The following is a 20180-nucleotide window of genomic DNA, read 5'->3' on the forward strand; positions in this document are numbered from 1 at the left end:
GTCATGGTAATGTTATATCTTGTAGGGAAAATAATGTTTTTCAAACAGGTGATTGTAACAAGTATGGATCATGTGTATCTTCAGATACAAGGATTGTTTTTGCAGCAAACTGATTGTAGGCCAACTTCAGTCCTACGTATCTACAGGACTATAAACCCAAAAATGATAAAACTTGCAAGTTTTATAAACAAGCTACTTGAGAACAAGGTCAAAGAAGGAGAGCTTCATAAACTAATTATGTTAAGAGCTCATGCTACTTTAACTTGCAACAAAATTTACCGACAATATTTAAATACTGCTCTGAGCAAGAGTGTCAAATCAAATGACAAATTTGCACAATTCCAGTGGTTCAAACAGCCTGCTAAGTTCCTCAGCTTTACCTCAATTATTCATTGAAATGCACCACTTCAACTGTGGGTAAATTTTCTGAAATGTCACAGCAACATTTTGTGATCATTCATCCATTTATGAGGCTTTTACTAAAGTATTAACATTGGGAGCTAGAAATTTTTGTATATCTTCCTTTGTTCATTTAGCAAACCTGTACACAAAATCTGAACATAATCTGTGATGGCTGATTGGGGACTCTTCAACCAGTTGACACGCCATCAGCCAAAATGTAATACGTAAGGAATGAAATCATGCGCACGCATCACAAAAGGTAAAATTATTGAAACTATTAAATTGAACAAAAGGATGACTATCAAAGAAATACAAATTATTATTTTTCTGCAGCGTAGAATAACAGAATTAGGGTCATGTTTTGCCACACACACGTAGTACAGATGTTACAAGTTCAAGGAGGCATGATTGAAAGTGGACTTATTTGCATTTTATATAGTCCCACAGAGAACCAAGATGAACAGCGATGTGGTTTATGCTGACAATGTTACAATCCCATCACAAGAAAATTAATTGTATGCATGCACAAGGTGCAAGACAGTCGTGGCATTATTCATTTCTTTTCACATAAATGACACAGTCCCACCAGTAGCATAGGTTCGATCAAGCCAATACAAATAAATGAAACCACATTCATGGCCAAATTTTAATTATACTTTTAGAAAACAGTCTTACCTAGTTTTCTGAGATCGTTGACTAAATCTGTAAAAATTCTTTTGTTTTCTTCATTTTCTCCAATCTCAGTGTTCAGTGAACCAGTAGCAGGAAACGTTTTCATTATTTCTGCCAACATTGATACCCACTGCTCACTGTCTCCTTGGGCAACTTCTAATATTGCTTCCAGTTCACTAGACCACTGAAAATAATAATTAACAATAATAATAATAATTTCAAAATAGCACGCCTATAGAATTAAAGTATCTACTAGAGTAAAGGTGGGCTTGGATAGCAATTGACTGGGTGACCATGTGGTCTGCCGAGCGCTGTTGGCAAGTGGGGTACACTCGACCCTTGTGAGGGCAATTGAGGGGCTACTTGATTATGGAGTAGTGGTTCCAGTTATGAAAGCTGACAACAGCTGGGAAAACAGTGTGTAGGCCAAACGCCCCTCCCAACCCACATCCAGTGACGCTTTTTGGGTGAGGATGACACGACAGTCGCTCAATACCGTTGGGCCTTCAGAGGCCTGTTCAGACACATTAGAGTAAATGAGGTTCTAAAACTATGAATAGCTGTATTAAGAGCACAGCTTTCCATGTAACTTACTTTATTCACAAATGAATTACCCTATAAGGGGGAATGAGGAAGAAGAACTCTTTCACTTGTATTCAAAATGCGCTATCCTGGAACACATAATTATTGACCCAATTTAGAATGCTATCATAATCTACTCACTGAGGGTATGATCTAACCTTAACAGTTTAATATAATAAGAAAAGTGTTACAAACTGTGTGTGTTAAGGCAGCGTAACTGACTACGCACAAATACTTTGTCTTCATTCACACAGCATTTGAGAATGACCACTTAAAAATTTCCACCAAAGTTTGCACAAATTCAAACGTTCAGGAAACTTATTCTCACTGACACATACTACCCCCCCCCCCCCCCCCCCCCCGTACGTCCCCTCCCCAACACCACCATGAAAAAATGCTAAAACACAAAAAGTTCATCATTTACTACATTTTCACTGTTCATGTAGTCAAACTTCAGCATCAGGTACATTTTAATTTATTACTGCCCCCATCTGCCTCTTACAACATTAATTTTACAACATCGCATAAAATCTCCCGTGCACGATATGGAGCACTTTCTCTGCACCTATGGTATGTAGAGACTGTGGACTGTGGTACTACGCTGTGTAGAACAGCGACAGCAAAGAGAACATTGGAATGAGGTCAGTGGCAACACAGAGATGACAACTGAGGCGACCACCACTAACAGATATAGTGCACAGTTCAGCAGGCAACACTAAACTGAGTGGTCGCCCCTTCTGAACAAAAGAGTGGACTCACAAAGTGTCAGGACAAAAATGGGTTTCTGTACCGAGGCCATGTTATCTTGTTTGACCTATATCTGACTACGCTAGGCAATCTTCAGTCAGTTGTAAGTTCTCAACATTTTTCACTTTCTTTCTCACTGACAAGCTCTGGCTTGATAGGAGTTTGTAGTTTTTATAAAGCTGATGCATGCCTATAAGATCACACAAACCTGCATTTGATAACAGGGTGTATACGCAGACATGGAAAAAAAATTCCCGGATTTTTCCCAGATTTCCTAGTTTAAAAACAAACTTTCTCCCAGATTTCCCAGTTAAAAATACACTTTCTCCTGGGTGAAAACACTTTTTCCATGTTAAGTGACAATGTATTTTCACTTTAGAAAACAAAACTCAAGGGTAAAGACACGTTTTGAAAATATCTATGATGTGCAGCAACATGTACGCTGCATATTTTCGTATTACCAAAGTATACATTGGAATTCCATCAAACATCGCATGTTACTTTCCGAATCATTGAAATCGAGATTGTGATGCACTTTTGTAAGCCAGCCATAGCTCACGTCATGTGATCTCGCCAGCTGATGACAGCGGATATGCAGAGCATAGGACACGTGATGTAGTCAGCCAACAGGTTGTGTTCCAAAAATGAACAGCATAGTGAGAGAAGTGATGACACTTTCTGCAGGACCAAACAAAAGGAATTAAAATCACACAGACTGTGACAGTGGTTGGCCGACCATAGAAACGAAAAAGGGAAAGCCAACCAACAAGAAACACACTAAAAATCCCAGTCTAAAATTCCACACTAAAAATCCCAGTCTAAAATTGTAGGCCAAAGGCCAGACTCAAACTTTTAAAAAAAAAAAAAAATAAAAATAAAAAGGAGAAACACTTAGATCAAGCACTAAAAAACCCCTGCACAAATAAAACTCAAAACTAAATCTGCCATTGCAACATCATCTGATAAAAGGGCAGGAAGCTTAGCAGGCAGCGCAAACATCTGCCCGAGCGGAGTTAAATGCGGGCAGTCCAACAAGACGTGAGCCACTGTAAAAGCTGACCCGCAGCGACATAAAGATGGGTCCTTGTGGTGCAATAAATAGCTGTGCGTCATCCAGGTGTGGCCAATGTGCAGCCAGTAGAGGACAACAGAGTCCTTGCGAAAGACCCGCCAGGAGGAGTTCCACGCACCAGTACCCTCCTTGATGGCCTGAAGTTTGTTGGCGTCATTGGGAAAAGGCTCAATAGTGGCAATGGAGGTGAACAAGTCCCACTCAGCCTTATTCACAGCCCATCTGCAGGGGCATCCAGAAGAGTGATGCTGTGTCAGTGACAGAAAGATCGGAAAGCGGTCACTACCGCACAAGTTGTCATGCACAATCCATCGGACAGATGGTAACAGGCTAGGGCTGCAGATCGAAAGGTTGATGGCTGAGTACGTGCCTTGCGCCACACTGAAATGTGTGAAGGCACCATTATTTAAAAGAGAAAGGTCGAGCTGTGCCAATACTTGCTCAACGATTCTGCCTCAGCCTGTTGCCACTGATCCACCCCACAGAGGGTTATGGGCGTTGAAGTTGCCCAGTAACAGAAAAGGTGGCGGCAACTGGGCTATCAGCGCAGCCAGGAATGCTGCAGGACTTCACCATCCGGTGGAAGATAGAGACTGCAGACATTAACAGCCTGAGGCGTCCACACCCGAACAGTGACAACCTCTAAAGGTGTTTGTAGATTTGTAGATGCACAGACTCGCTGTAAAGAGAGTGAAGGATGTAGATGGAGACGCCACCAGATACCCTCTCATAAGCTGCCCGGTTCTTATAATAAGCTTGATAGCCACGGAGGGCGGGGGTTCGCATCACCGGAAACCAAGTTTCCTGAAGAGCAATGCAGAGGAAAGGGTGTAGGCTGAGAAGTTGTCTGAGCTCAGCAAGATGGTGGAAAAAACTGCTGCAGTTATACTGGAGGATGATATTGTCCATGGCCGAGAAAGGCGCGAAGAGACTGAGGAGGCAGATTATGTCGCTGGGTCACCTGCTGCCACCGATTGAGTACTGACGGGAGCGACATCCATCACATCTGGGGGGACCAGCGAGATCTAGCTCCTCCGTGGACACCAGAAACTCCACCCCACCCTCAGACGCAGAGCTTGTAGGTAGCGGTGGAGTGGGTGCCACCGCAATTTCCTTGGTCTTAGGGGTCTGCGATTTTGATTTCTCACACTGTTCCTTCTGTTGCCCTTGCTGGGAGGGCAGAGGGCTTCTTTGATTCAGTGTCCGGGACTGAAGAGGACCGCGAAGCCCTACGACCAGCTACCTGGGACTTCTTCAGCCCCTGACGGGTGTCTGGTTTGCCACTGGTAGGAACCTGGGAAGGGAGTGACCCAAGAAAAGATGTGCCACACTTCATTGCATGTCATCCACCCTGATACCACCTACTCCGACCAAGGGCCATCCCCATGGGCACCACCCAGCGACAGCAAGGGCCACCTGGCAGGGTGGCCATTGCTGGGAGTTCCGATGCCCCAGGGAGATAGGTGTCTACTCTTTGGCATACATGGGGAGTTAACAGTGCAGGCATCAGTAGAGCGATCCCCGAGTTGTTAGGGGGGCTACAACCAACAGGGTACACGGCGGCCCCACCACAACCGACTGGCTACCATGATGGATATGAGGCGCCAAGTGGTCCATGGTCGTCAACAGCGCAGAAAGCGTCACTGCGGAGTGCATGGCAGAAATTGCACCCACGAATGTAACCTCACCCAAGAGATGGAGAGCGAGCAGGACCGCAACGCAACGACAAATAAGCTGGCTACAGGTCTCAGTACACGATGGACACAATGCTCCAAGTAAGGCGCCCTTCCCCAATTGGCTCGCTCTTTGGAATAATTTTGAAATATGGTGGTCAAACCCAAGAAGGGACCATCACAGAAGGGCCGAAATGTTTGAGACTCCATTTAGTCGCCTCTTACGACAGACAGGAATATCGCGATCCTATTCTTACCCCTGAACCTGCAGGGCCTTTGTTGCCTGTCAGTCATTTTACATCAGTAGGTAAGTGATTAAAATTTTGTTTCAGCACTGTGCATCCCTTTCTGTGATAAAGACAATCTGAATGTGTGGTAATAAATGTCTTTCTTCTTCTGGTATTATAATTATGCACATCATTGTTACTTTTGAACTGCAGTGAATTATTTACAAGAACCTTTATGAGGGAATGAATATAGTGTGAAGCAGTGCTGGGAATGCCAAACTCCTTAAACCGATAGCTATAGGATGATGGTGGGTGAGCACTACATATTATTCTTAAAGCATGTTTCTGAACAACAAATACTTCCTTTCTTACAGATGAATTACCCCAGAATATTTATTCCACGTGAAATTAAAATGTGCATAATATATCAACTTAACAATTTCCTCTCCTCAATATTTGCAATGACTGTACGTGCAACAGAGGAAAACAATGATACTTTTAAGAACATTATTTATCATTTCCTTTCTTGATCTGTGGACACTCAGACTGATTACAACACTAGTATCATCTGCAAAAACAACTCATTCTACTTGTTGTGTATTAGGTGGAAGGTCATTTACAATTATGAGGAACAACAGTTGACTTAAGATTGAGCATTGTGGAACCTTGTAAGTGATTTCTCTTGAGATTACTCTGATTGAATTACCGAGTACAACCTTCTGTATACTTTTGCTTATGCACATTATTAGCCACTGGCTGGCTATACCATCAACCAGAACAAAACATGCTCCTATCACAGCACAAAAAAGGGGAATATGTCCTGGGTAGAGATGCGGATGTAAAAGAAGGGAACTCTTTTTCACTTACCTGGCAGCTTCAAAGACATTTATATCAAAACATCTTGACATCTTCACATTTTTTTACTTGTTAGCATTAGTACCCATGCATTGTAAGAAAAAGCTTCATTTCAAGTAAAGTAAAATGATACATGCTGTCATCTACATCTACATCCATTCTCCGCAAGCCACCTGACGATGTGTGGCGGAGGGTACTTTGAGTACCTCTATCGGTTCTCCCTTCTATTCCAGTCTCGTACTGTTTGTGGAAAGAAAGATTGTCGGTATACCTCTGTGTGGGCTCTAATCTCTCTGATTTTATCCTCATGGTCTCCTCACGAGATATACGTAGGAGGGAGCAATATACTGCTTGACTCCTCGGTGAAGGTATGTTCGCGAAACCTCAACAAAAGCCCGTATCGAGCTATTAAGTGTCTCTCCTGCAGAGTCTTCCACTGGAGTTTATCTATCATTTCCGTAACGCTTTCGCAATTAGTAAATGATCCTGTAACGAAGCGCGCTGCTCTCCGTTGGATCTTCTCTATCTCCTCTCTCAACCCTATCTGGTACGGATCCCACACTGGTGAGCAATATTCAAGCTTGTAACGTGACACATGTCATCCAACAGGAGATTTATCATGTTACGCAATATGACACAACTGTGATTGAAGTTCAGAATGCATGAATCTCTGTTCTGGGATATTTCCTATTAAAGGTGCACCCAAACTCGCAGATACATACATACATTAATCCTTGTTCCATAGATCATGAATACGACTTTTCGTAATGATGTGGAACATGTCACTTTACCATGAGTTTTCTTTACACAAAATAATTAGTTAGTTAATTTTTTTTTCAGTTACAACTTCATATCTAAGAATTCATCTGTACTGAGTAGAAGGAGCTATCATTCAGAAATTCTTTTAATTTGCTTTTCAATGTTGGTTGGCTATCTGTCAGACTTTTAATAGTATTTGGCAAATGACCAAAGAATTTTGTAGCAGCACAATTCACCCCTTTCTGTGCCAAAGTGATATTTAATCCAGAATTCTTCTAGTGCTGTAGCTATGCACTTCGTTGTTGTTTTTTTAATTGGGATGGGTTATTAATGACACATTTCATAAGTGAATATATGTATTGCGAAGGTACTGTGAATACCCCAAATTCCTTAAATAAATGTCTCTGCATGGTGATCTTGGGTGGGCTCCAGCTAGTATTCTGATTACACGCTTTTGTGCGATGAATACATTCTCTCTTAATGGCGAATTGCCCCAAAATATGATGCCATATGAAAGGAGTGAATGAAAATAGGCATAGTAGGCTAGTTTACTGATATGTTTATCAACAAAATTTGCAATAACCCTAATAGCATAAGTAGGTAAACCTAACCATTTCAGCAGATCATCAATGTGTTTCTTCTAATTCAATTTCTCATTAATGCACACACCCAGAAATTTTGAGTACCGTATTCTACCTCAGCAACAGACTTCCGTTCATAGTCTATATTTATCAATGGTGTTATGCCATTTACTGTACAGCATTGTATAAACTGTGTTTTCTCAACTCTGTGAGAGTTCATTTGCAGACAACCACTTAATAATTTTCTGAAAGACATTATTTGCAATTTCCTCAGCTGATTCTTGCTTCTTGGGTGTAATTACTATACTTGTATCATCAATGAAAAGAACTAACTTTGCATCTTCATGAATATAGAGTGGCAAGTCTTTAATATATTATATTAAGAACAATAAGGGACCCAAGACTGAACCCTGTGAGACACCATTCACGATACCTCCCCGGTTAGAGGACTCTGCTGGTTTTTGCAGACTATCTGTACTATTAATTTCAACCATCTGCATTCTTCCAGTTAAGTATGAATTAAACCATTTGTGCACTGTCCTACTCATACCACAATACTTAAGGTTATCTACAAGAATTTCATGATCCACACAATCAAAAGCCTTTGAGAGATCACAAAATATCCCAATGGGTGATGTTCAGTTATTCATTGCATTTAATATTTGATCAGTGAAAGCATATATAGTATTTTCTTTTGAAAAGCCTTCCTGAAAGCCAAATTGACACTTTGTTAGTACTTGATTTTTACAAATATGTGATGCTACTCTTGAATACATTACTTTTTCAAGAATTTTGGATAAAGCTGTCAGAAGTGAGATTGGGCAGTAATTGTTAGCATCAGATCTATCCCCTTTTTTATGCAATGGTTCAACAATAGCATATTTCAGTCTATCCGGAAAAATTCCGTTTCAGCGAGCTACTACATAAGCGGCTGAGAATCCTACCTATTTTTTGGGAACAAGCTTTTAGTACTCTGTTGTAAATGCCATCAATTCCATGTGAGCTTTTACTTTTGAGCAAATTTATTATTTTCCTAATTTCAGTAGGAAAGGTGGGTTGAATTTCAATTTTATCAAATTGCGTAGGTACTGCCTCTTCCTTATCCGGCTTGCATTTTCTAATGAATAACTGGAACCTATTTTCTCTACAACACTTAAAAAATGATAATTAAAAATGTTTTCTACTTCTAACTTCTTGTTAACAAACTTTTAATTGTGTTTGGTAGAAATACAGTCTTCCTGTGCTCTCGGTTGCCCTGTTTCCCTTTTGACAATATTCCTAATTGTTTTAATTTTATTATTAGATGTGCTGATCTCAGACACAATGCACATACTTCTGGACTTTTTAATAACTTTTCTTAATACAGTGCAGTAGTTTTTATAATGTTTCATTGTTTCGGGATCATTACTACTCCCAGCTATAAGATCCATTTCCCTTTTCTGTTTACAAGATATCTTTATCCCTTTAGTAAGCCATGGCTTTTTACATGGTTTCTTACAATTATATTTCACTGTTTTCCTAGGGAAAATGTTTTCAAATATACTCAGAAAGGTATCATGAAATAAGTTAAATTTTAAATTAGCATCATGTTCCCTGTACACCTCAACCCAGTCTAACTGTTGCAAGCTTTCCATAAAATTTTGAAGTGTTAAACCGTTAATGGAACGCACTTTATTTTGGAGGACTGTTTTGCATTACTGTATGGAGCTGTATCATATACTGTAACTAGCTGTGCATCGTGATCAGACCGACCATTCTTAACAGGAAAACTTCCTATACAACATTAATTAAATGTTTTCGTCTACCTTCTTACGAAATTTGAACTGATTCACATGAGTTGCAAATATGGATGTAGCGTGCATAAAAAACTATACAAAAAACTAATGAAGCTAGATTTTTAAAAGCAAGTTTAAAATTTTATCATAAGAAGGCATTTTTGTTTATGTGATTCAATTTAAACTGTTTCCGCGCATTCAATGACAATAAGAATGAATTTTTGGTGCTACATTTAACTTCAATTTAAACCATCGTGTCTCTAAAATGTATAAAGACTACTGGATTTAAAAAAAGGTTCATTTCAACTTTATCCACGTATCTACCTTCACAAGAAGTTTGAACCAATTCACACACGTTTAAAGTACAGAACTAGCCTGCTTCAAACACCTACCAGAAAAATGTATTTTTTGCACTTAAAACACAAAGTAAGACTTTTCAAACAGTTAAAACTTATCTTAGAGCAAAGTCCTACGCACCAGTGGGCCAAATCTGAACCATAAAGGGGGCCCACCAGGCAGGAGTTATTTAAGGGTGCCTTCTTCTGCACGTAAAATCCAAATGGTGTACATACAAGGCATATTCCAAAACTAAGATCCATTTGGTCATAAAAAAATAAGCTCACAAGGAAAGGTTCTTATGACAGTAGTATTTTACTACGTATCTCTGGTATTCCAACCCAACACTTACAACAGACCACCAGAAGGCAAGGATGGAGACACCACTATAATCTAAGAGTGCTGCCATAACGCTATGCGCAGGCAACGCCCGTCGCGCTGGCCTATCGATGCTCATGGTGGCTCTGCAAAATCAGCAACGGCAGGGCTCAGACTGCAGTCATCTTCCAACAGCGCTCGTGTTCATTTATCTGTTCATCGTGGCTCTGGTCACTGATAGTTGGTACATCTTGGTATCCAATTTGGTTTTGCTCTCTGGTTTTGATATTTCGCCATGTAGTTTGTGTTGCCAGCTGTCCCTGTTGTGTGTGTCTCCACTGTACCTGCAATTCCCATTGTCACCGTCGGCCCTTGCACTCCAGTCTCTGCTGATTCCAGTTACTAGAATGTCTACTTACTTTCCACGAAGTCACTGTTCACATCTATATACTTCCTGTGACACTGCACCAGCTTCTGTAAACCCTCTGCCACCTGGGAATTGAGCCTGTTGGTGATGCCAGTCATAGTTCGTCATCATTCTGAATTTATTGTCCACCCAGCTTTTTCAGATGCATTAAGAGGAAACAGTCGCTTGGTGCAAGGTCAGGACTCTATGAAGGGTGCTCAAGTAGTTCCCAATGTTCACTTGTGTTACTGTATTGCTGCAATAGCTGGTCGACGTTGTCATCGCTGTTGGAGTCGCAGTGTTCCTGTGGATAAGTCACTGAAAGCAGTAAATATTGATCTTACTGGGCAATTCAATAAGCAGCAGTTTATTGGAGGGCCTTTAGTCTCATGGGCTGCGAATGCAGTTCACCTGTGATGTTTCAGCTGCCTTTGGAGACAGTACATGGTTGACCTTGGCAGTTGTATGGGGCAGTCATGGAGAGTATGGTGGCCTTGAAGCTTTCCCTGATGCAAATATTTTGGCTTGGAAGACTTAGTATAAGAGAGAGTATAGGACTACTAGCTATGATTCCGAATGGTACCTTGGTTCCAGATAAGCCATTTTGGTTCCATATAATCCATTTTCTTTGTCAACTAGAAGAAAGAAGCAGCTCAACTCAGGCAATAATAATTGTAAGTTTAAGATTGTGGGAGACACTATAAACAATAAAGTTGACCTTGAATGTATAAACTGTTTTATTTATAATAAAGTGACCTTGAACCCAAAAAATACTACCCACTGATCCTTGTTTTTGGCAGTAGCATTGTGAAGGAGGATTATGCCAGACAACAGTTTCGAAAGGTGTCAATTTTGGATCACACATGTCAGTTCAGTTAGCATTTTGTAGAATATACATCAGCTGTAATTGTTGACCCATGGTCCACAAAATCAATCAAAAGGATACTCTTTTTGGCCCAAAAAACAGTAGCCATCATGTTTTTTTCCCTCCTGGCTCCACAAGCCTTGATGGGCCTTGGCCTACTCTAGGACATCGATTCCATTAATCCCTGTCCAGTGTCTTGTGACTCCATCCTCTGACATCAATTTCTGAATCTTCCTTTAGTCATCCAAGTATCGAAGTCTTGGTCTTCCAATGCTTCTTTGGTTACTACACAACTAGTGATAAGTTTGGAACGGTTTCCACATGTGCAATCTTTAAGTGTGGTTCCATATAGGTTTAGTCATTATGGATGCCACGCCACTGGCCCTGACTGAACAGCTTACTTTGGCAGTGAACAGTTCCATTAACAAATAGGGTACAGTTCTACCAGTCTATCCACTCACTTTTCCTCCACTTGATAATTCAGCTGAAGATTGGGAAGCTTCAGGGGGGGCGGAGGGGGGGGGGCACCCCGACAGCATTTTTGGCTTTCAGTGTGACAAGCCTTATTCCTCAACCTAAGGTGTTACTTTACAAGAACCGTCAGCTCTTACTTTTGACATATGCAGTGTGTTGTCCAGCTACCATCACAACAAATGCATGCCACAGCGTCGCAAGTTGAATTCTACCAGTGCTGCAGAAGAACCTACTCAAATTTAAACAAAGTTTGTCTGTCTTTGTCAAAGTCATTAACACTTTTTAAGTTTTCTAAAACTATGAACTTTTTTGTGACACACTTTGCTCACTATATGTCCAACAGAGCACTGTTCATCCACTTTACTGCATTCCAACTAGTCTTTCAAATTTATTTATTATTAAATTTTAAAATTATTTTTGTTAGTTACAAATTACACTCACTATAAAACCACATAAAATATTCTACATTCTCAAAGTGTGTACATCCACTCTAACAGAGGTTTCTGAACAGACTAACTACAACAATGCCACACGCAGCAAATGTAGTGGGGGGTACACAGTTCATGTACATGCTTGCCACTGACTATTGGGCTCCTGTGCAGACTTTCAACTCTGTCCACAGAGCTTCTGTACACACTTGTCTTGAGGGCTAAACTCATGCACAAAACTGTAGCCTTCTCAACAACAGAGAAATTTCACGTGTTTATTATTTTACTTGTATTATTTTGAACTTGTAATAATGTGCTACTTAATTGAGAATACACCTAGATGCAAACGGGCAATTTTTTACACATATAACTAAACCAAAAACTCCTACTGTTTCATATTTTATTACTAAGATAAATAATACTAACTAAATATAGGATGATAGTGATAACTAAATATAGATTACAACTAAATTATATTACAGACAAACAAGAAACCATTTAAATAGGCAACAACTGTAAGATCAGTTGTAGAATAATGACCACTATTTTATTATTTTCAAAAATTAATATCATTGTTCACTGTCAGACATCAATGTTGAAATTTTTACAGTGGTCTGCTATCACAAGTGTACAAAATGAGCAAAAAATCAAATTTTTATATTCAGTCCCACCAGAAATAAAGTTTTCAAATTTCAAAAATTTATAAAAAAAATTAAGGAAACATTTGTCACTGTTCTTGCTCTGTATAAGGCTAGTAGTTTATTATATCTAACTAGAGAAAAAAATACACTCTGATAAATCACTCCTTGGTTCTTATTTTTGGGTCTAAAAAGTGGATTTTCTAAATTTTCAATACCAAACAATGGAGGTCATTTTGACTGATTATTTCAGGTATTCTGGGGAAAAAAAAGAAGAAGAAGTCAATTGCAATACTGTAACCTAACCCAGAGCAGAGATATTCAAATTAATGCTAATGTCTGCAGATTGAACTGTCATGCGCTTACAAACAAAAATGGCTGCCATTCAGTAACAGCGCAAGGTAATTTTTTTAAAATTGTTTTGAACTTCTCATTTATAGGATACTGCATGAAAAAAAAAGATCAGCGATACCTCATTGGATCACTTCATTATGGATTGACCCACTAGTGATAAGCATATCTCCCAAGTGTTTTTCATTGTGCCATTGTCTTTCGCATTTTGTCATGGCATGGAGTCTCCGATTAAAGCATTAGTGCAGCAACCAAAGGACCTCATCGTGGCCAAGTTACAGGCTTTGCCAGCATTGCTCTCCAAAAATTCATCTCTGGTTCCATTCCTCAGTTCCTACCATTTGACGAGGCAGCATGAGATTGGAAGGCTTATGAACACTGACTACAGCAGCATTTTCACACCTCCCGAGATACAGATGCACAGTTATGTCATGCGTTATTTCTGACACAGATTTCTCCTATCTTGTATCAGATGTTGCGGCAGTTGGCCTCGTTGCAGGACTCTTCCTTCTTGTCCTTTGGAACCTTATATTCACTGTTGTCTACCTATTACTGCTGCTGCAAGTATACGATGGATGCCAAGGTTGAATTTTACCAATGTAAGATGCAGCCCCATCAGACTTATTGTACCTGGAAGGTGACCCTCCATGGTCTTAGTCACAGGCGACATTTTATTACAGACAAGTGAAGAGAGTCATACACAGACATCATGCATCACAATGTTGTTATCTGCTCTGCCCTGGATGTGGGAGTCCACCAACAGGTCCTCCAGTTATAGAACCCTGAAGATGTTTTGTCCACTCCCCAGCCGCATGAGGTCTCACGAGTCACTGGTCAGCAACTACAAACCCGGTGTTATGTTGTGTCTGTACAGGGTGGCCCTGCTGAGTCCACTGCATCTTGGGAGGATGATGACATGGCGCTGCAAGCTGGCCAATCCAGCAGCTCCTGCACAGTGTGGATACAACATTCCAGTTGCCACTCAATTGATGTCTCATGCGTCCTATTACTTCAAATATAATAGATCAGAGTGTACTCACCACTGGGCCATGTGTCATGAGAGAAAAAGGCAACATTGCATTAGTCTGCCAATCGAATGCACAGAGCACAACATCAGAGACCATGGATATGAATATTATGAAAGTGTCATTGCCAGGGCCAGTTTCTGAATATGATTCCAACAAGCTATATATAGAGATTTTGGGTCTCTCACAACAGCTGCAACTGCAGGTAGAGACCAGTGTAGCAGTTTCCCTGTTTATCGCCTAAACATATTAAGACCATGGCTCTCCGCAGTTGTCACTGAAAACAGACTCCTCAGGAGATACTGTAAACAGAAAAGCCCCTTGCTTGGTCAATTCATGGCTGAAGTCATCTATAAATCAGTGAGTCAATCTACTACCCTTATTGTCATCCACAACACTAATTCGGCAAACGATTTTGGAGTTGGTACCTGTCAGGCATTTGGCTTTCGGTCACTGAATCCACAGTTGGTATGCCAAGATCCCCTATCAGTCATTGGAATCTCTGTGCTCTGAATTTCAGGATATCACTGTGGAAGGCCAAGGGTGCACCACAGGCTTTCAAGCCAATGTAACCTTGAAGTAGTCAGCTTGTCTTACATTTTTTCAAGCTAAGCAGATTCCCCTGGCCCTCCGCTCCCGTCAAGGTGGAGCTAGACTGGTTTGCCTCTCTTAGGTTTGTGGTTCCTATTTACTCTAGTGAATGGGTCACAAACCTTGTCATCGTTAAGACACTGTCCAGTAAAACTGCTGCGCCTTTGAGGCGATTTTTAACCTACTGTGAATTCACGGCCCAAGGTCGACACATACCCATTGCTATGTTCTGATGAACTGTTCAGACACTTAGCAGGGCTTCAGTTCTTCTCCAAACTTGATATTTCCAAAGCATATTACAAGTTAAGCCTGGATGATGAGTCGAAGCATATCATGGTCAATAATAAGCCATATAGCCTTTATCACTACCATCGGTGGACATATGTGTTTGAAAGTGCCTCTTTAATTTTTCAACACTATTTGGAACAGGTCACATCCCGTATTCCGCAATGCTTCAACTACCTAGATGACATCATCATTACAGGGCATACTCCAACCTCTGCCGCTTGGGTTGGCATTGCAGTCTACATAAGTCCACATTTTTCCAACCATCTCTTGAGTATCAGGGCCATGTCATCTCAAGGTAGGGTGCCTGACCCATGGTGAATCTTGTCAGGGCTATTATGTGCCTGCTCCATCCCTCGTTGTTGCAAGAACTGCAGGCTTTTTTAAGTTAAATTACCTATTGCAAGCTTTTTTTAAGTTAAATTACCTATTATCACCTGTTCATTCCCTGGGCATCCACCATCACATACCCACTGCACCTCTTATTATGCAAATTTGCTCCCTTTGTCTGATCTCCACTGTGCCACCAGACCTTTGATTCCAACCAGCAACTGGTTTTGGCTGCGGATGTCTTGCAGCACAGCATGGAGGTGGTCCTTGCCCATTGGAATACAGATGGCTCAGAGCAGCCTCTGACGTTTGTATCCTAAAATCTCAGTCCAGCACAGGTCTAGTACTTTCTGGCCATTGTGTATGTGGTCACCAAATTTCGCTTTTTGTTGTATAGGGCCAAATTCCAACTAATTTGGGACCATAAGCCCTTAATCTCTATACTTAGTCCATCTGCTCAAGTCCTTAATAAGGCGGCCCACAGGTTGCAGTGGTGGGACTTGGTCCTCTCCAAAATATACTTATGACATTCATACAAAAATATAGTATAATAGTCAATGAAGCAAAGTCTGCTCTGTGATAAAAGCAAATGACATTCCTTGGTCATGAAGTTTCAGTGGCTGAAATCTTGCCACTAAAATACAAGATCATGATGAACACACTATGCCCAATGGATTTTTAACAATTAACAAGATTCCAGATAATCACGAACTTTTACCATCGACACTATAACATCACACATGTTTAGGCATGCTAGTCAGCCACCCAGTATTGATAGGTTTAAAAGAGGGTGGGAGGGGGGGAGGGACCAAACTGCGAGATCACCAGTCTCTTGTTCCCGGTAAAATGATAACAAAAGGGAAAGAACAACACAGGAGAAAGGAAAAACCAGAAGAACAACAGCAGGACAACCAATACAATGGACAAAAGAGGAAAAGAAAACCACAGAGAGAAGCAAGAAACAGGCAGAAGCCATAAAAACAAGAGAGCAGATGACCGTGGCTGGCCGACCATGAGAATCAAAGGAAAAGCCAGCCACTCTGCGACACATTAAAACATACAACCTGACAACATTAGAGTGAAGAACACAAAGGGACAAAGGACATACGCTAAAACATATATAGAATGATAAAACCCACCATCACGTATAAAACATAAAACTAAATCAGCTGATGAGGTGTTGTCAGCTAAAATTAATGGCAACGAGTCCGGTAACTGAAGAGTCCATCTCAGGGCAGCCAAAGGACAGCTCACCACGATACGGGCCACTGTCAGCTGGGCACCACACCGACACTGAGGCGCGGCATCAGGGCGCGGAGGTAGCCATGTGTCACCCAAGTGTGGCCAATGCGGAGCCAACAGAGAACCACAGAGTCCCTGTGAGACGCCCACGTGGAGGTCTTCCACACACTTGTAGCTGCCTTAATGGCATGCTGTTTGTTGTGCATGCTGAGGTTATGCCATTCAGTCACCCAAAGCTGCAAAACCTTTTGGCGTATTACTGAACACAGGTAAGTTGCAGGGAAGCTGATCTCCATAAGCAGTTTCCGTGTAGCCTGTTTGGCCAGCCTGTCGGCAAGTTCGTTGCCTGGGATGCTGATGTGACCTGGGGTCCATACAAACACCAGTGAACGACTGGACCATTCCAGGGCATAGATGGACTCCTGGATGGCCGCTGCCAAAGGATGACGAGGGTAGCACTGGTCGATAGCTTGTAGGCTTCTCAACGAGTCAGTACATAAAAGAAACAGCTCCCCAGGGCACGAACGAATGTGTTCAAGAGCATAGGATATAGCCACAAGATCGGCAGTGAAAACACTGCAGCCATCGGCAAGGAATTCTGTTCAATATGTCCTCCATGGACATATGTGAAGCCGACATGATCATCGGCCATCTAGCCATCAGTGTAAACCCCGTCGTAGCCTCGGTACATGTGAAGAGTCAAGAGGAAGAGAGTCGCAGGCTTAAACGAGTCCTTAGGGCCATGTGAAAGGTCCAGGCTAAGCCGCGGCCTAGGTATACCAAATGGTGGTGTACATGAATGGACCTCAAGTATAGGTGGTAAAGGCAAGGCCTCCAGTTCGGAAAGAAAGGATCAGACATGAACTGCAATTGGAAGCCCTGACTTGGGCCGCCGATGCGGGAGATGAACCGCTGTGGGTGGGAAAAGGAGACGGTTAATTCAGATGCACAGGAGAACTACAAATGTGTGCAATGTAACTGGCCAGAAGTTGTGCACGCCTAACCTGCAATGGAGTGACTCCGGCCCTCCACCAGAATGCTAGTCACCGGACTCGTCCTAAAAGCTCCTTTTGCTAGGCGAACGGCACAGTGGTGCACTGGGTCGAGTAAACGCAACGCTGAAGGCGCCAATGAACCATAAACCAGACTCCCATAGGCAAGAAGGGATTTAACAAGGCTCTGTACGGCTGCAGCAGCGTAGAGTTATCTGCACTCCAGTTGGTGTTGCTCAGGCAGCAGACGGTAATGAGGTGCTGCCAGCACTTATACTTAAACTGACAAAAGTGAAAAATCTAAGTCAATTGGGTGGCGAAAACCAGTCCTAAGAATCAATATGTCTCCACTACAATGTACAGTGAGCGTATCGTCATTAAGGTAAAGTTCTGGTTCTGGATGAATGGTACGATGCTGACAAAAGTACATAAAACAAGACTTTGCGGCCGAAAACTGGAAACCTTGGGCTAGAGCCCATGACTGCGCCTTAGGGATGGTTCCCTGTAGGCGTCGCTCAGCAACACCAGTACTTGTGGAGCAGTTCAAAACGCAGAAGTCGTCTGCATACAGAGAGGGTGAGATGGACGGCCTTACAGCTGCTAATACACCATTAATGGCCACTAAAAATAGATACACATTTGATACAGAACCCTGCAGCAACCCATTCTCCTGGATACGGGGGCAACTATGGGAGGCACCAACTTGGACACGGAAAGTACGAAGCGAAAGGAAATATTGAATAAAAGTCGGGAACGGGCCTCGGAGATCCCACTCGTATAATGTGGCAAGGATATGATGTTGCCAGGTCATGTCATACGCTTTTCGTAAACCAAAAAGGATGGCAACCAGGTGTTGGTGTCGGCAAAAGGCTGTTCAGATAGCAGACTCGAGGGACACAAGATCATCAGTGGCAGAGCGACCCAGGCAGAAGCCACCCTGACATGGAGCCAGTAGGCCACGTGACTCCAGGACCCAACCCAACCACCGAGACACCATACGTTCCAGCAGCTTACAAAGAACATTGGTGAGGCTGATGGACCGATAGCTACCCACTTCATGTGGGTTTTTACCGGGTCTGAGAACCGGAATGATGCTGCTCTCCCACCATTGCGATGGAAAGACTCCATCGCACCAGATCCGGTTGAAGATCACGAGGAAATGTCATTTGTAATCAGATGAGAGATGTTTAATCATATGACTGTGGATCCGATCTGGTCCAGAGGATGCGTTGGGGCAATGTGCTAGAGCACTGAGGAGCTCCCACACTGTAAAAGGGAAGGGATGTTATAGGATTCACTATGACGTGTAGTGAACAAGAGGACTTTCTCTTCCAGCCACTGTTTGCGAGTGCAAAAGCCTTGGGGGTAGTTCTCCGATGCCGAGGATTGAGCATAGTGCTCAGCAAAGTGCTCAGCAATTGCGTTTGCGCCAGTAGATAACACACCATTTATGTTAACACTGGGAATACCTATTAGGGTCTGGTACCCGAAAACTCATTTGATCTTTGCCCAGACTTGGGAAGGTGACTTATGACACCCAATGGTCAAGACGTATCTCTCCCAACACTCCTGCTTCCGTCATTTGATAAGTTGGCGAACGCGGGCACGAAGCCGTTTAAAGGCTATGAGGTGCTCCAGGGAAGGGTGCCGCTTATGCCACTGTAGAGCTCGCCAACGCTCCTTAGGTGCTGAAAGCTCGCCAGTGCTCCGTAACTGCTTCAGCAACTACCGGCAACCAATAAGGGACTGTCTTCCGCTGGGGGCACCATAAAGAGCGAGGGATCGTGTTTTCTGCTGCAGAAACGATTGTTGTAGTCACCTGTTCAACCATCATGTTACCGTGTGGGGGAGATGAACGGTGACAACAGAGGTTAAAGTTTCCCAGTCCGCCTTGTTTAGAGCCCATCTGGAAAGGCGTCCATGGGCCTGATGCTGGGGCAGTGACAGGAAGACGGGGAAAAGATCACTAGCACATAGGCCATCATGTGCTCTCCAGTGCGTAGATGGGAGAAGTCCTGGGCTGCAAATTGATAAATCAATCGCTAAGTAACTACCGTGAGCCACACTGAAAGGTGTGGCAGCCCCAGTATTTATGAGGTAGAGGTCGAGTTGGGACAGTAAATTTTCGACATCTCTGCCTCGGCCAGTAGGTGCGATGCCACCCCACAAGGGAGTATGGGTGTTAAAATCTTCCAAAAGTAGGAAGGGTTTAGAGAGTTGATCAATCAATGCAGTGCAGTTAAACCACTGCAATTCCACTGGAGGATGATGTCATCATGAGACTGAGAAGCCATGGAACATTCATTGAGGCAGTTTACGCCTCAGGGTCACCTGCTGCCACTGACTTTTTGCCTGAGCAGTCTATTATCTATTGTGTCTGAGGGTCCGGCGAGATCTAGGTTCTCAGCGGATGCCAGAATCTCCACCTCATCTGCAGACGCAGAGCTTGTAGGTATTGGTGGTGTGGGTACCACTGCAATTCCCTTGGTCTTGGGGGATCTTCTTTTTGGATTTCTCTCGCTGTTTCTTGGGTTTTCATGGCTGGGAGGACTGA

The 20180-nt window shown here is 42.5% G+C and overlaps 1 protein-coding gene across 4 annotated transcripts in view; it reads right to left on the reverse strand.

Moving 5' to 3' along the window:
- LOC124787982 (negative elongation factor A-like) overlaps window positions 1-20180 on the reverse strand; it is a 147224-nt gene that overhangs the window by 115762 nt on the left and 11282 nt on the right. For 2 of the 4 annotated variants that reach the window (XM_047255003.1, XM_047255004.1), the window contains exon 2: window positions 1078-1258. The exons of 1 other annotated variant lie outside the window; for it this stretch is intronic. In XM_047255003.1, the coding sequence (XP_047110959.1) occupies window positions 1078-1258 (181 nt within the window). Of the gene's footprint in view, window positions 1-1077; window positions 1259-20180 lie in introns of those variants that run through there. One more of the 4 variants, XM_047255006.1, reaches the window with a different exon arrangement.

Source organism: Schistocerca piceifrons, chromosome 3, assembly GCF_021461385.2.
Source record: "Schistocerca piceifrons isolate TAMUIC-IGC-003096 chromosome 3, iqSchPice1.1, whole genome shotgun sequence".
Lineage (NCBI taxonomy): Eukaryota > Metazoa > Arthropoda > Insecta > Orthoptera > Acrididae > Schistocerca > Schistocerca piceifrons.